This window comes from Coregonus clupeaformis, chromosome 10 (assembly GCF_020615455.1).
Source record: "Coregonus clupeaformis isolate EN_2021a chromosome 10, ASM2061545v1, whole genome shotgun sequence".
Lineage (NCBI taxonomy): Eukaryota > Metazoa > Chordata > Actinopteri > Salmoniformes > Salmonidae > Coregonus > Coregonus clupeaformis.
Window position 1 is genome coordinate 26,191,132 of NC_059201.1, and position 16,262 is coordinate 26,207,393.

Below are 16,262 nucleotides of genomic sequence, written 5' to 3' on the forward strand. Positions count from 1 at the left end.
TTTATCGGATCATCAAGAACTTCAAGGAGAGAGGTTCAATTGTTGTGAAGAAGGCTTCAGGGCGCCCAAGAAAGTCCAGCAAGCGCCAGGACCGTCTCCTAAAGTTGCTTCAGCTGCGGGATCGGGGCACCACCAGTGCAGAGCTTGCTCAGGAATGGCAGCAGGCAGGTGTGAGTGCATCTGCATGCACAGTGAGGCAAAGACTTTTGGAGGATGGCCTGGTGTCAAGAAGGGCAGCGAGGAAGCCACTTCTCTCCAGGAAAAACATCAGGGACAGACTGATATTCTGCAAAAGGTACAGGGATTGGACTGCTGAGGACTGGGGTAAAGTCATTTTCTCTGATGAATCCCCTTTCCGATTGTTTGGGGCATCCGGAAAAAAGCTTGTCCGGAGAAGACAAGGTGAGCGCTACCATCAGTCCTGTGTCATGCCAACAGTAAAGCATCCTGAGACCATTCATGTGTGGGGTTGCTTCTCAGACAAGGGAGTGGGCTCACTCACAATGTTGCCTAAGAACACAGCCATGAATAAAGAATGATACCAACACATCCTCCGAGAGCAACTTCTCCCAACCATCCAAGAACAGTTTGGTGACGAACAATGCCTTTTCCAGCATGATGGAGCACCTTGCCATGAGGCAAAAGTGATAACTAAGTGGCTCGGGGAACAAAACATTGAAATGTTGGGTCCATGGCCAGGAAACTCCCCAGACCTTAATCCCATTGAGAACTTGTGGTCAATCCGCAAGAGGCGGGTGGACAAACAAAAACCCACAAATTCTGACAAACTCCAAGCATTGATTGTGCAAGAATGGGCTGTCAGGATGTGGCCCAGAAGTTAATTGACAGCATGCCAGGGCGGATTGCAGAGGTCTTGTAAAAGAAGGGTCAACACTGCAAATATTTACTCTTTGCATAAACGTAATGTAATTGTCAATAAAGGCCTTTGACACTTACGGAATGCTTGTAATTACACAGCCAGTTTGTGCTGTTCTGTGAAGGGAGTAGTACACAGCGTTGTACGAGATCTTCAATGTCTTGGCAATTCCTCGCATGGAATAGCCTAGTTTCAGAAGAAAGTTATTTGTTTCTGGCCATTTTGAGCCTGTAATCGAACTCACAATTGCTGATGCTCCAGATACTCAACTAGTCTCAAGGAGGCCAGTTTTATTGCTTCTTTAATCAGCACAACAGTTTTCAGCTGTGCTAACATAATTGCAAAAGGGTTTTCTAATGATCAATTAGCCTTTTAAAATGATAAACTTGGATTAGCAAACACAACGTGCCATTGGAATACAGGACTGATGGTTGCTGATAATGGGCCTCTGTACGCCTATGTAGATACTCCATTAAGAATCAGCCGTTTCCAGCTACAATAGCCATTTACAACATTAGCAATGTCTACACTGTATTTCTGATCAATTTGATGTTATTTTAATGTACAAAAAATTTGCATTTCTTTCAAAAACAAGGAAATTAATAAATGACCCCAAACTTCTAAACGGTAGTGTATATACAGTGAGGGAAAAAAGTATTTGATCCCCTGCTGATTTTGTACATTTTCCCACTGACAAAGAAATGATCAGTCTATAATTTTAATGGTAGGTTTATTTGAACAGTGAGAGACAGAATAACAACAAAAAAATCCATAAAAACGCATGTCAAAAATGTTATAAATTGATTTGCATTTTAATGAGGGAAATAAGTATTTGACCCCTCTGCAAAACATGACTTAGTACTTGGTGGCAAACCCTTGTTGGCAATCACAGAGGTCAGACGTTTCTTGTAGTTGGCCACCAGGTTTGCACACATCTCAGGAGGGATTTTGTCCCACTCCTCTTTGCAGATCTTCTCCAAGTCATTAAGGTTTCGAGCCTGACATTTGGCAACTCGAACCTTCAGCTCCCTCCACAGATTTTCTATGTGATTAAGGTCTGGAGACTGGCTAGGCCACTCCACAACCTTAATGTGCTTCTTCTTGAGCCAGTCCTTTGTTGCCTTGGCCGTGTGTTTTGAGTCATTGTCATGCTGGAATACCCATCCACAACCCATTTTCAATGCCCTGGCTGAGGGAAGGAGGTTCTCACCCAAGATTTGACGGTACATGGCCCAGTCCATCGTCCCTTTGAGGCGGTGAAGTTGTCCTGTCCCCTTAGCAGAAAAACACCCCCAAAGCATAATGTTTCCACCTCCATGGTTGACGGTGGGGATGGTGTTCTTGGGGTCATAGGCAGCATTCCTCCTCCTCCAAACACGGCGAGTTGAGTTGATGCCAAAGAGCTCGATTTTGGTCTCATCTGAAAACAACACTTTCACCCAGTTCTCCTCTGAATCATTCAGATGTTCATTGGCAAACTTCAGACGGGCATGTATACATGCTTTCTTGAGCAGGGGGACCTTGCGGGCACTGCAGGATTTCAGTCCTTCACGGCGTAGTGTGTTACCAATTGTTTTCTTGGTGACTATGGTCCCAGCTGCCTTGAGATCATTGACAAGATCCTCCCATGTAGTTCTGGGCTGATTACTCACCATTCTCATGATCATTGCAACTCCACGAGGTGAGATCTTGCATGGAGCCCCAGGCCGAGGGAGATTGACAGTTATTTTGTGTTTCTTCCATTTGCGAATAATCGCACCAACTGTTGTCACCTTCTCACCAAGCTGCTTGGCGATGGTCTTGTAGCCCATTCCATCCTTGTGTAGGTCTACAATCTTGTCCCTGACATCCTTGGAGAGCTCTTTGGTCTTGGCCATGGTGGAGAGTTTGGAATCTGATTGATTGATTGCTTCTGTGGACAGGTGTCTTTTATACAGGTAACAAGCTGAGATTAGGAGCACTCCCTTTAAGAGTGTGCTCCTAATCTCAGCTCATTACCTGTATAAAAGACACCTGGGAGCCAGAAATCTTTCTGATTGAGAGGGGTCAAATACTTATTTCCCTCATTAAAATGCAAATCAATTTATAACATTTCTGACATGCGTTTTTCTGGATTTTTTTGTTGTTATTCTGTCTCTCACTGTTCAAATAAACCTACCATTAAAATTATAGACTGATAATTTCTTTGTCAGTGGGCAAGCGTACAAAATCAGCAGGGGATCAAATACTTTTTTCCCTCACTGTATACTGCAAAGTTGCTTAGGTGCTAGAAACAGAGCTGCCATGTCTATCGGCGCCATCTCTCTCTTGCTGCTTGTCCCCCTGGATGCTCCTAACAGGGCAGTCACCATTACTCCACTTATGTCATTAGGTCTAACAGTGTGTCCTGGAGCTTGGCTGGGCTGGCTCATCAAGAGGTGGGCATGGTGTGGCATCACCCAACCAGCGAGGAGACATCTCATCTCTCAGATGAATCACGTCCTCTGCTCCCGACTGCTATCTCTGACACTTTGCAGCTCCCATGACACTCATCTACCAAAACAAATTATCATGACTCTGTGCCCTGTACAGCAGAGAGCTCTGATTGGATGAGATAAGGTCAGAAGCCCCACCCCCTTCCACATGTTTTTTTTTTTACCTTACACTACAGATGGAGGGGTGGGGGTTGTTATATGTCTACAGATTAATGGGTGGGGGTTGTTATATGGTGGGGGTTGTTGTATGTTTACAGATTAATGGGTGGGGGTTGTTGTATGTCTACAGATTAAGGGGTGGGGGTTGTTGTATGTCTACATATTAAGGGTGGGGGTTGTTGTATTTTTACAGATGAAGGGGTGGGGGTTGTTGTGTGTCTACTTACTTACTTACTTACTTACTTTATTGTCCCCATGGGGAAATTTTGTTGCAGTGTCATGTACACATTTAAAGTGGCGTTAAATACAAAACAAGATTGACAATACAACTTTCAATAACAGTCACGCACCAATAAAAGTAAGAAATAAGAAATAAAACATTTAAAACATTTAAAACAAAGACTAGCCTGCTGGCCTTACGGGGTCAATGGGAACATTTGCCCGAGCTATTTAAGAGGGATATCACACCTGGCACAAATGATTGTCTCGTTCTATTTTTCCTGCTGAGGGGTGCCCTATACCTACGCCCAGAGGGGAGTAATTCAAAGTCCAGGTACAGGGGGTGACTTGGGTCTAAAATGATTTTGTGAGCCTTACGGAGGGCCCTGACCTTAAAGATCTCATCCAGGCCTGTCTGTTTGACTCCAAGTACCTTACTTGCTGTGGTAATAATCCTTCTCAGCATGTTTCTCTGACTGACAGTGGCATTGCCAAACCAACAAACAATACAAAAAGTTAAAATACTCTCAATAAAGGATTTGTAAAACAGAGTCAATATAGTACAGTCTATATTAAAAGAACCCAACTTTTTTAGAAAGTACAGTCTCTGTTGGCTCTTTTTGTAGATCTGGTCTGTACATTTACTCCACTGAAGCTTACTGTCCAAAAAGACACCCAGATATTTATATTCCTCTACAATTTCTATATTCTGGCCTCTGATAGATGTTGCAGAGGTAGGTGTTGTACGCTTCCTGAAGTCTATGCACATCTCTTTGGTCTTGTTAGTATTGAGGACCAAGTGTGATTCCTCACACCACTCTACAAAGTCATCTAGGACCGGGCCATGATGTTCCTCGTCATCATGCAACAGGCTGATCAAGGCAGTGTCATCAGCGAACTTAACGAGGTGTCTGTCAGTATGGGAACTAGTACAACTATTAGTGTACAAGATGTACAGAAGTGGGGACAAAACACATCCCTGAGGAGAGCCTGTGTTGGTATTGCGTATATCCGACACATGGGGACCTATTTTGACTCGCTGTGAGCGTTGGCTCAGGAAGTCCAACAGCCACAAAACCAGCCCCCCATCTAAGGAAAAGTCCCGAATGAGTCTCTGTGCCAGAATGTAAGGCTGGATTGTGTTGAAGGCAGAAGAAAAGTCAACAAACAGAACCCTGACATGAGATTTGGCAGGGTTCTGTTTGTTGACTTTTCTTCTGCCTTCAACACAATCCAGCCTTACATTCTGGCACAGTTCCTACAGAGGGAGGGGTGGGAGTTGTTGTATGTCTACAGATTAAGGGGTGGGGGCTGTTGTGTGTCTACAGAGGAAGGGGTGCGGGTTGTTGTATGTATACAGTGGGAGGGGTGGGGGTTGTTGTATATCTACAGATGAAGGGGTGGGGGTTGTTGTCTGACATACAGTACTAGCTTTAACCTGACTGTCCTCAATGTCATGAAGACAACCCACTAAACCACAGTAGGCCAACTCCTGCCCACTTTTTATTTGTGTATTCATCCTTTATTTACCCAGATGGCCCCTTTGAGCTTAACAACCTCATTTCCAAGACCGCAGCAGCATGTGGCCATACAGTACATGCTACAGGGTCATGCATTAAAAAGGACAATACTGTAACAGCACGCTTTGAAAAAGACCCCAGACAGCATTGATCGCTGTTCATGGTTTGGTGTTTGCATCCTTCTTACAGCATAGTGTAAGCCTAGAGGACATAGATCCATCCTTATGATTATTGAAACGTCACATGAGAATTACATGAGTTATTAGCAGAACAACCCATTTCCCCCTGTACAGAGAGAGAGAGAGAGAGAGAGAGAGAGAGAGAGAGAGAGAGAGAGAGAGAGAGAGAGAGAGAGAGAGAGAGAGAGAGAGAGAGAGAGAGAGAGAGAGAGAGAGAGAGAGAGAGAGAGGAAACAGATATCTATTGTCTGTACTTGGATTTTGCTAAGTGACATCTGTTATGGATTGTTTCATATGCACTGACCTTCAAGCCTCCGTTTAGAAAAAAAACGAACAGAAAGAAAGAAACGACTGCATCTCATTTCTCTATATTTCCTGCCCTCCATGAATGCCAGAGACGAATGCAGGTTTTCTTTCTTTTTTCTTTCTTTCGGGAAGACAACTCCCACAAATCGCCCCTCCACCAATCAACCGGAACATTGCTAAAGATCACTCACAGTCCTTTGCTCTGCATTGTTATGAGATAACTGCTCCCTCACAGGAAAGCACTGTACTGTAGATTTGGTCATTGCTATCGGGCAATGCTGTAAAGGACCTCTAACCTTTACCCTTACCGTAACCATAGTCATAACCTAAATTAAAAACACAGAGTTCACCTTCTTACTCATACATTTGTCTGACATCGGCAATCTAGCATGGTCATCTAGTGACTACCCTGTAGCGTTATGTGACCGTATTCTTTTTTATTAAACCTGCTACTGTAGGTTCCACAATAATCCCATTAAACATCGGTTACTTTTTTTGTGCTTCCACCTATAGTGTCTCTTGAACTCTTAAAGGGTATGAACACAAGGGCCTCCCGAGTGGCGCAGCGGTCTAAGGCACTGCATTGCAGTGATTGAGGCATCACTACAGACCGGGGTTCGACCCCAGGCTGTGTCACAGCCAGCCCCCACCGGGAGACCCATGAGGCGGCGCACAATTGGCCCAGCGTCTTCCGGGTTAGGGGAGGGTTTGGCCGGCCAGTATGTCCTTGTCCCATCGCGCTCTAGAGACTCCTTGTGGCGGGCCGGGCACATGCACGCTGACTTTGGTCACCAGTTGTACGGTGTTTCCTCCGACACATTGGTGTCAGGTTAAAGCTAGTACTGCTTAAGCGAGTAGTGTGTCAAGAAGCAGTGCGGCTTGGCAGGGTCATGTTTCGGAGGACGCAGGTCTCTCGACCTTCGCCTCTCCCGAGTCCATACGGGAGTTGCAGCGATGGGACAAGACTATAACTACCAATTGGGGAGAAAAAGGGGTAAAAAGTAACAAATAAATAAAGGGTATGAACAAAGAACAAAGAGAATATCTATAAGGGACTCGGTCCCATGGCATGCTTTAAATGGGTACAGTATCTGGAGGAAGACAGATGGCTGTGTCTACTATATCTTTCACAGTGACATCATGTGCCTTTTTGTGTGATAGGAGTATAAAGGAACTCAAGCACATTACCCTGTGTTTGTAATTGCGGTGGACAAAAGGCAATGTTAACTGTATCTGGACTGTATGCCTTCACAGTGGAGGGGTCAGCATTGGCTTTGTGTTTCGCTCAGCGACCTTGTCCTTGGCAGACTGCCTATTAATTAACATCAGTGTGCATGGAGTGACCAGCCGTGGTGCATACTGTCTCCTGTCTATAGCAGATCAATGCAGGGAGAAGACACACAGAGGAGGGAGATGGGCGCTTGGAACCGCTGTGTGTCTTCAAGTGCATTTTCCACTACACTAAAGACCCATTTGAGTAATGTGCTTCCGACACGCTCTCGTGTTGCCTCCCAGTGTTTCTGCTTCATGGACGATACACCGGCGCTTTGGCTTTACAGCTCTCTCTCTCTCTCTCTCTCTCTCTCTCTCTCTCTCTCTCTCTCTCTCTCTCTCTCTCTCTGTGTGCTTCTCTCACTGCCTTTGGCTGAGACTGTAGTGAACTCACCCCATGCTGGGTTGTCTTTTCTCTTGGGACTGATTCCCTCTCATCTCTGCTGCTCTCCCTACCCAGTCTCAACACTGTGCCCTAGGCCCAACCACAGCCCCTAACCTATAGCCCAATGCCAAGACCAACATACCAGCCCCCATTCCTCACACCCCACATTCACAGCCCCAGCCCCCTCTTAATCCCTTCCCAAGCCCCTGTGCCTGTCCCTCTGGCAGAGGATCTGGTCACCCACTAGAGAGTGTGTGGAGGACTATTACAGCCCTGCAAGGTTTATTTAACGTGACAGCTGTTACTCTCTGACCACCACCATGCAAGTGTTTTGGACTGCCAGTATGTTTGTGTGGTTGTTTGTGTGAGAGAGAAAGAGAGGGAGTTTTAGGTGTGTTTGTATTTCTGTTTGTAGGCTTTAGCGTGTGTGTGTGTGTGTGTGTTTGCTTGCCGCGGATGTCCTTCAGCAGTAAGGACGTATTGGAGAGAGATGGAAAGAATGCTAATTAAGTGTATTACAGTAGTGAGGACTGACCTGGCTGACTGGCGCACGTACACACATATACACACACACAATGCTGTTTGTGTGTGTGTACGTGCACCCGCCTGTGTGTGTTTCTGGACACCCCATGCTACCTCCTCAAACCACTGAAGAGAAAAAAAGTGTATAAAAAAACCAATTTTAAGTACATGAACACAGGATTCGGCTCTGCATTTTAATTAAGTGAGAGCAAATATGCAGCAACAGCTTCAATGGCTGGTGTGCTGTGATGGATGGATGAGCCTGGACTCCCGACTCCCGAGTGGCGCAGTGGTCTAAGGCACTGCATCGCAGTGCTAGCTGTGCCACTAGAGATCCTGGTTCGAGTCCAGGCTCTGTTGCAGCCGGCCGCGACCGGGAGACCCATGGGCGGCGCACAATTGGTCCAGCATCGTCCAAGGTAGGGGAGGGTTTGGCCGGCAGGGATGTGGGTTCGTTTCCCACGGGGGGCCAGTATGAAAAAAAACAAAAAACAAAAAAAAACATGTATGCATTCACTAACTGTAAGTCGCTCTGGATAAGAGCGTCTGCTAAATGACTAAAATGTCAAATGTAATGGCAAGGAAGCACAATTGTTGTTGTTGGCATTCACGTATATTGTATTTGCCATGCAGATTTTGCATGGTGTGTGTTTGTGTTGGTGTGTGTTAGTGTGTGTGTGTGTGTGTGCATTCTGACCTTGCTGATCACCCATTTCAAATACAGCTCTATGTGAGTTCTCTATCCTAGTGAATCTGGGGGTTGACATTGCAAGTGCTGCAGGTCTTGCCAAAAAGAGCTAATCACAACTTCATTACCCTTGTGAAACCACCAATGGCACCTTCATTCTCTATTTCCAGGACACTGCGGAACTGTCTACTTCATTTGGCTTTCTGTTAAAGCCGAGACCTGAGCCTCAGGGAAGTTTTATAGTTATAGGCTTTTGTGGACCCCAGGAAGAGTAGCTGCTGCTTCTTCAGCAGCTAATGGGGATCTGAATAAAAAAATCATAGCTCAGTTGGTAGAGCTTGGCGCTTGCAACGCCAGGGTTGTGGGTTTGTTTCCCACGGGGGGCCAGTATGAAAATGTATGCACTCACTAACTGTAAGTCGCTCTGGATAAGAGCGTCTGCTAAATGACAAAAAATGTAAAAATGTAGACTCGGATCCTTACTAGATTCCATCTCCCCCTATCATTGTTTCTGCAGAGATGGCCTGACAAAAATGTCAGCCCCCAATCTCTGTCTCATAAGAGCACATTCCTCAAATAGGAAAGTATAAATCAATTAGGTCACAATTAATTTAGACCAGCGCAGCAGAATGGAACCTCTCGCAGAAATATTAGACCATAGGATCCCTAGCATTGCATGCACTGTTAAACAAGGACTTTCTCAAGTTCCCTCATAACACTATGTGCTCTATGCAATGAATCTTAATAAGATGCTGTTTTTTAGGACACATGACTGCTAGTGCCTTTGTGTGGTGGTTTGTATTTGTGTGTCTGTGTGTGTGTGTGTTTGTGTGTCTTTGCTGCATTGCTGGCTGTGTTGACATTGATAGTATTTGACAGGGTCTAGGAGAGCAGGGAAGTGGTGACTGTTGTGGTAGAAGAGACAGAGAGCAGTGGATAGAAGGAGAGGACGTGGATGTGTTGAATGGGAATGTTGTGAAACTTCCGGTGCGCATTTACTGTGAACACTGAGGCTGTACCTGCTTTAATTTACTATTTTAACAGTGGCCAAGTAGGCTACTATGGCTATTGGATCATAATGTAGGACTACCAGAGTGGCCTACCATAACAATGTGAGAATGCATCACATAACATTTTAACATGGAAATAGTGGTTCTATCATTCAGCCTACAGTAGCAGCCAATGTGTGGTGTTCAATGTAGGCCTACATTCCATGAGACTTTTGACAAAAACATGCAGGGCATGACATTGACCTGTGTTGTTTGATGCAAGAAACCACTTTACAAAAAAGTCATTATTATTCCCATACCATTAATACAGAGAATCAGACAAATTATGCTACCCTCTGCCTATTGGCTACTTAGCTTATTAATGCTTGACTCAAAATACAACACTGCTCCTTTAAGACATAAAAAAAAAGCTCTTTACCTGACTGTCTTTTCAAAGATGGCTAGAAATGTACACGTTTTGTGCTCTTGTAGGAAGCAATCACACCCACATTGCTGACTACAAATTAGCTATAACTGGGCTAATAACTCACTAACTAGCAAAGAATATGAACAAATGTGCACACGTGACTACATGCAGCTCTCGCTTTGATCTCAAAACAAGCACATAATAATCGTGACCACTCATGCTCACAGTCCAGTTCAAAGTGAATGGCACAAATCCATATATGGCAATGGTCTATTTGCATATAGGCCTACTGCAGCTCTGTGTAGAGTATGGGCCTGAGTCCTGCCTATCAATGCAATAGAATCCTACTGGGATGCGCTCTGCTTACAACAAAATCTCTTGCATAGTTAGTTCCGCATACTAGGTCTTGCATAGTTCGGTATGTTGCATTGAAAGTGGCTAATTTTGCATTGATTCGATCACAATTCCCACAGTAAAGGGAAACGTTGATAGTGTTAACTAACGGGGAAAACTCTACAAAGCTGAGTGAAGTTCAGTCTCGTGCTTCTCTGCGCAGGCTGATATTTCTTCTGCACTGCGGTCCCGGAGGAGCTGCGCGCCCGCGCACGCGCGCAGCTTAGAGGGAACATTGCTTGTGACTTGTGATTTTAAACTGGCACTACCAGTCGAAGCCTGTTCCCTCCTCTCTCCTACCTCCTTCCTCCTCCTCTGAAAACGCATAGAAGGCCTCTGTTATTTTCTCCCTTCTTCCTCGCCTCCTGCTCTCCTCTCCTTGTGCTGAACGGTTGCCAGGCAGCAGGCTGCCCATCACAGTGACCCGGAGACTGTCACTAGGAGAGTGGGCTGGGCTGAAAAAAGGGTCCCACCCCACTATGACCCGACACTGTATAACTCTGTCCTCTTCTCTCCCTCTTTCTCTATATTTCTCTCTCCTCTCATTCAACCCAAACTCTGCCATCTATCCCTCTGTAGCCTTTTTCTCCATCAGCGCCTCTTCTCCTCCCATCCCTAGTTCCCTCTCCCCTCCCCTCCCCATATTGTCATTGGCACTGACATTTATATTATTTTGTTACAGTGCTGGGGATAGTTTCAGTGCAGCCCTGAGTCTATGGGCTGGGCTTTGGCACTGTGGACTGACTGACTGCTTTAATGGACACCTGTGTAGATAGTGGCTAGCTGCTAAATGACTGGCCACGTCTGAAGTGCTACAGCCATGAGAGGACAGGGTTAACTCCAGGGGCCACACAGGCATGTGGGGAAGAATGAGATGAGCTAGTACGATGTGTGTGTGTGTGTGTTTGTGTTTGTGTGTGTGTGTGTGTTAGAGAAAGAGAGTGAAGGGTAAGAGACAAAGGGAGAGGGAGTGAATGACAGAAAGAGAGGCAGGAAGAAGGATAGTGAGAAGATGGGTTTAGCATGTATTGAGAGGTTAGGGTGGGGCTGTACATAATAACATTTTCTGTTGGGAGAGTATTGGGAATCGATAATGTAATTCATAGAAAAGCCATAGACTGGCCTCTCATTGACATTCACAGGCATGCTGAAGCTTACATCCCCAAGAATTAAAGAAGAGAGAAAAAACGGTCTGTCATTGAAACAAAGAGTCACCCATTGTTCATATCAAGCCCTTAAGTATCCACAATGCCCAGCAAGCAGCCTTTAAAATTCCATTAGGCTTTGATTGACATCTCTGGTGGCCCAGTGTCCTTGGTGATGCAGCGAGTGCAGTGAGTAAGGAGGTAACCACACGGTCAGCCAGCGCTCAGCATGTGTCCTCTTACCTGTGACGCTCTCTCTCTCTCTGTTCTCATAGCCGCAGGTGGCCATTTTAGGTCAGATAATGTAAAATGCCAGTTACCCCCAGGTACTGCCAAAGCCCATTTGTGGCACAGCAAGTGAGGGGCAGGAGCGTGGGTGACTCTTACCCAAAACCCTCAGCAGCCAGCAGCTCACATCCCAGAGGCCCCACAGTCACAATGGGCCTGGCGTAATCGGATCTGACAAAGTGCTCAGAGATACAGCCCTCCTCTCTTTACCAATGAGCCACACTATGTATCTATGTATCTGTATTCATACCTAAGTTTTATGGAAGTTGTGGCTTTTGTGGTAGGATGTTTTGGTAAGTCTTTGTAAGCACTGTTTGACGCACTGGCTGTGTCCAAGTCACAGTCAGTCTCTGTTTCTTAATGAGAATGCTGTTGTGGTCCTCTGTAGCTCAGCTGGTAGAGCACGGCGCTTGTAACGCCAAGGTAGTGGGTTCGATCCCCGGGACCACCCATACACAAAAATGTATGCACGCATGACTGTAAGTCGCTTTGGATAAAAGCGTCTGCTAAATGGCATATTATTATTATAAGAGCAGTGCTTTTTTGGTGACATCCTTCTGCTTTCTCTCCCCCACACAGCGCTGACAGGAGCGCAGCCCGGGTCCACGCAAGGGAGCCAAGATGGCCGAGCGCCCGGGACCAGACTCAGAAGAGCGGCCGAGGAGTCCTACTGGGCTTACTCAGGTGTGTGTGTTAATTCAGCATGGCTCTTACTCTCTCTATCTCTGTCTGTCCCTCTGTCTCTCCCCCCTCTCCTCCTCCCCCTCTCCCTCCCCTATCCTCCCTGTTCTTTAGAGCCCTGGCCTCAGGGATTCTCTAGGCTTTTTATTTTATGAATGTTTCTGTGGAGAAAAAGTGACTTCTGTTGTCCCTCTGAGCGATATTTGCAGAGGAGGAGCATTAATATTTTACTGTGCAACCAAGCCTCGGGCAACAAATGATCTTTATTTATTTTTTATATTTCTGTTCCAATGTCTACTCTAATTGTAGCCCAACGCTGCATTAAAGCCAGGGGCTCGTGGCAAAGTAGAGCTGGTGACAGATTCACTTAGCGAGCTGGGTATTGATGCTAAGATCTACTGATGGTGTTTTGTATCATGGCACACATAATATTAAAGGCTTATATAAGACTATGATGTAACTATGGGTGTAATGTCAGCAAGAGGAAAACAATACAGATTATGTAGGACAGTCACAGAGATCCCTCCATTTTGTAAAATGGCTGAATTTTTGATGAACAGCTGATAGGCTGGTGCTATAGCAGGTACTGTAGTGTTTAAGTGTGTGTTTATTTGTGTGTTTGTGTGTGTGTGAGAGAGAGAGAGAGAGAGCGTAAGCTGAGGATAGTAGGTTATGCTTGGTTTCAGAATGCTGATGGCTCCAAACCCTTTCATGTGAATCAGCGGTGGCAGCCTGGCAACCCACCCTGATATTTAATAATCACATCAATCCCTGTGGGGCCCGGTCACCCACTGCTATTGCTCCTCTCAAACAGCTGAGAGCCTCCTTTACTAGCAGCAACCACAGACCTATCCCTAATACTGAACTGCATTTCTCTCTCTCTCTCTTTCTTTGTTTCTTTCTTTCTTTGTTTCTTTCTTTGTTTCTTTCTTTCTTTCTTTCTTTCTTTCTTTCTTTCTTTCTTTCTTTCTTTCTTTCTTTCTTTCTTTCTTTCTTTCTTTCTTTCTTTCTTTCTTTCTTTCTTTCTTTCTTTCTTTCTTTCTTTCTTTCTTTCTTTCTTTCTTTCTTTCTTTCTTTCTTTCTTTCTTTCTTTCTTTCTTTCTTTCTGGGCCTTAGGGACATGAAGGAGAGGAGAGGCAGTATGTAGGGTTGTCCCTAGATATTGCCTGAGTTTGTGTACAGCTCTAAGCTGTCATCTCTCTCTGCGTGTTAATGCGTCATTCTCTCTGGCAGGCTGATGGGGGCAGTCTGCTATGCCTCAGTGAGGTAGCCATTCTGGAATCTGTCATCTGAATATATACTGGTGGATCTGATTAGAACGAGCTAATTTGGACAGAGCTTTATAACTATTTTACTGTAAGCACACCAGGTTGCGAAGTGATGACTTCACCAATATTGGATGCCTTATTACACCAGTGGATATATTTTTATTTGGATGTTTGTTATTCTTTGGAACTCGTATACATAAATGATGACTGCAGAAACTATCAGTTGATATGTAGCTATCATTGAAATGTGTTCGGATCAACTGTAATTGTGTTGGTACATGGGCTGTCAAACATTTTAAAACATTTAATCGAGTTAATCTTAGGATTTATTATTAATTGACGTCTTGATTTTGTCCAAAGTTACAGTCAACAAATTCAGGTAAATTGATAAAGCACAATTTCTTTAACCTCAATGTCAACTTGTTTTGACATTTTATTGTTGTTTTTAGCTGTATAGATTATGTATTTTGGATGTTTTCAGTGTATTCTGAACACTTTCAGACAATGTGATTAATCACAAACATAAAAATAGTGCACTAAAATTACAAAAAGTGAACTCAAGTTAACTGATTAACTCTGACAGCCCTAGACTTGATACCCTTATGGCCATTTTTGGCAAAAAAAATGCTGTATAATAAATAAGACGAATACTGAGCTATATTGCATGCCAATTTTATTTTTACAATTCTAAATGGCATTGGCACTTGAAATGGAACTGGTGCTATGATGACATGAAAATAGAGCTATTTGGCCACACACACCAGTGGTGGGTTTAGCATTGAAAAACAGAAGCATATGCAGAAAAGAAAAGAACCTCATACCTACGGTAAAATATGGTGGTGGATCTTTGATGTTATGGAGCTATTTTGCTTGCACTGGCCCTGGGGCCCTTGTTAAGGTCAACAGCATCATAAACTTTTCCAGTACCAGGACATTTTAGCCAAAAATCTGGATGCCTCTGCCAGGAGGCTGACACTTGGCCGCAAGTGGATCTTCCAGCAAGACAATAACCCCCAGTACTAATCAAAATCTACAAAGAAATGGTTAATTGAGCACAAAATCAACATTTTGCAATGGCCATCTCAGTCTCCTGACTTGAACCCCGTTGAAAACCTGTGGTTTGAATTGAAGAGGGCAGTACATAAGAGCAGATGACGGTTATCAAGGATCTGTAAAGATTCTGTATAGAGGAATGGCCTAAGATCCCTCCCAACATGTTCTCCAATCTCATAAACATTTTATAAAAAGGCTCAGTGTTGTTGTCCTTGTAAGGGGAGGGTGCTTGAGTATTGAAAACAGGGGTAACATTAATTTTGACCCATATCTTTTTGCGATACAAATAAATAAAATATTTCATTTTACTTTTTTTTTTTCTCTGAGCAATTGTATTAGAATAAAATAATATAATTTCATTTTTTGTATTATTTCTTTTATACAGTCTTTTTTGCTCATCTTTATTAAGGGTGCCAATAATTATGGACTTGACTCTATCTATAGACATTTACATGTAGCAGACGCTCTTATCCAGAGTGATTTACAAATTGGTGCATTCACCTTATGATAACCAGTGGGACAAGCACTTTACAAATTTTGTAATTTTATTTGGGAATTTATGGAAATTTCTTTCACTTTTTTTGTATGTTTTTATTTTTCATTTGTTTTATATATATATAGTTGTTTATTTTTTATTTTTGTTGTTTATTTATTTTTATATGTATATATATATATATTTTTATATATATTTTTTTTTTGTGGGGGTGGGGTGGGGGGGGGGTAGAAGGATTACTTTTATACTATCCCAGGTATTCCTTAAAGAGGTAGGGTTTATATATATACAGTGGGGGAAAAAAGTATTTAGTCAGAAACCAATTGTGCAAGTTCTCCCACTTAAAAAGATGAGCGAGGCCTGTAATTTTCATCATAGGTACACGTCAACTATGACAGACAAATTGAGAAAAAAAAATCCAGAAAATCACATTGTAGGATTTTTAATGAATTTATTTGCAAATTATGGTGGAAAATAAGTATTTGGTCACCTACAAACAAGCAAGATTTCTGGCTCTCACAGACCTGTAACTACTTCTTTAAGAGGCTCCTCTGTCCTCCACTCGTTACCTGTATTAATGGCACTTGTTTGAACTTGTTATCAGTATAAAAGACACCTGTCCACAACCTCAAACAGTCACACTCCAAACTCCACTATGGCCAAGACCAAAGAGCTGTCAAAGGACACCAGAAACAAAATTGTAGACCTGCACCAGGCTGGGAAGACTGCATCTGCAATAGGTAAGCAGCTTGGTTTGAAGAAATCAACTGTGGGAGCAATTATTAGGAAATGGAAGACATACAAGACCACTGATAATCTCCCTCGATCTGGGGCTCCACGCAAGATCTCACCCCGTGGGGTCAAATTGATCACAAGAACGGTGAGCAAAAATCCCAGAACCACACGGGGGGACCTAGTGAATGA

At 43.9% G+C, this 16,262-nt stretch overlaps 1 protein-coding gene across 3 annotated transcripts in view; it reads left to right on the plus strand.

Moving 5' to 3' along the window:
- Positions 1–16,262, plus strand: part of LOC121574943 (receptor-type tyrosine-protein phosphatase gamma) — a 401,205-nt gene that overhangs the window by 80,002 nt on the left and 304,941 nt on the right. For all 3 annotated transcript variants that reach the window (XM_041887647.2, XM_041887648.2, XM_041887649.2), the window contains exon 2: positions 12,423–12,527. In XM_041887647.2, the coding sequence (XP_041743581.2) occupies positions 12,423–12,527 (105 nt within the window). The remainder of the gene's footprint in view (positions 1–12,422; positions 12,528–16,262) is intronic.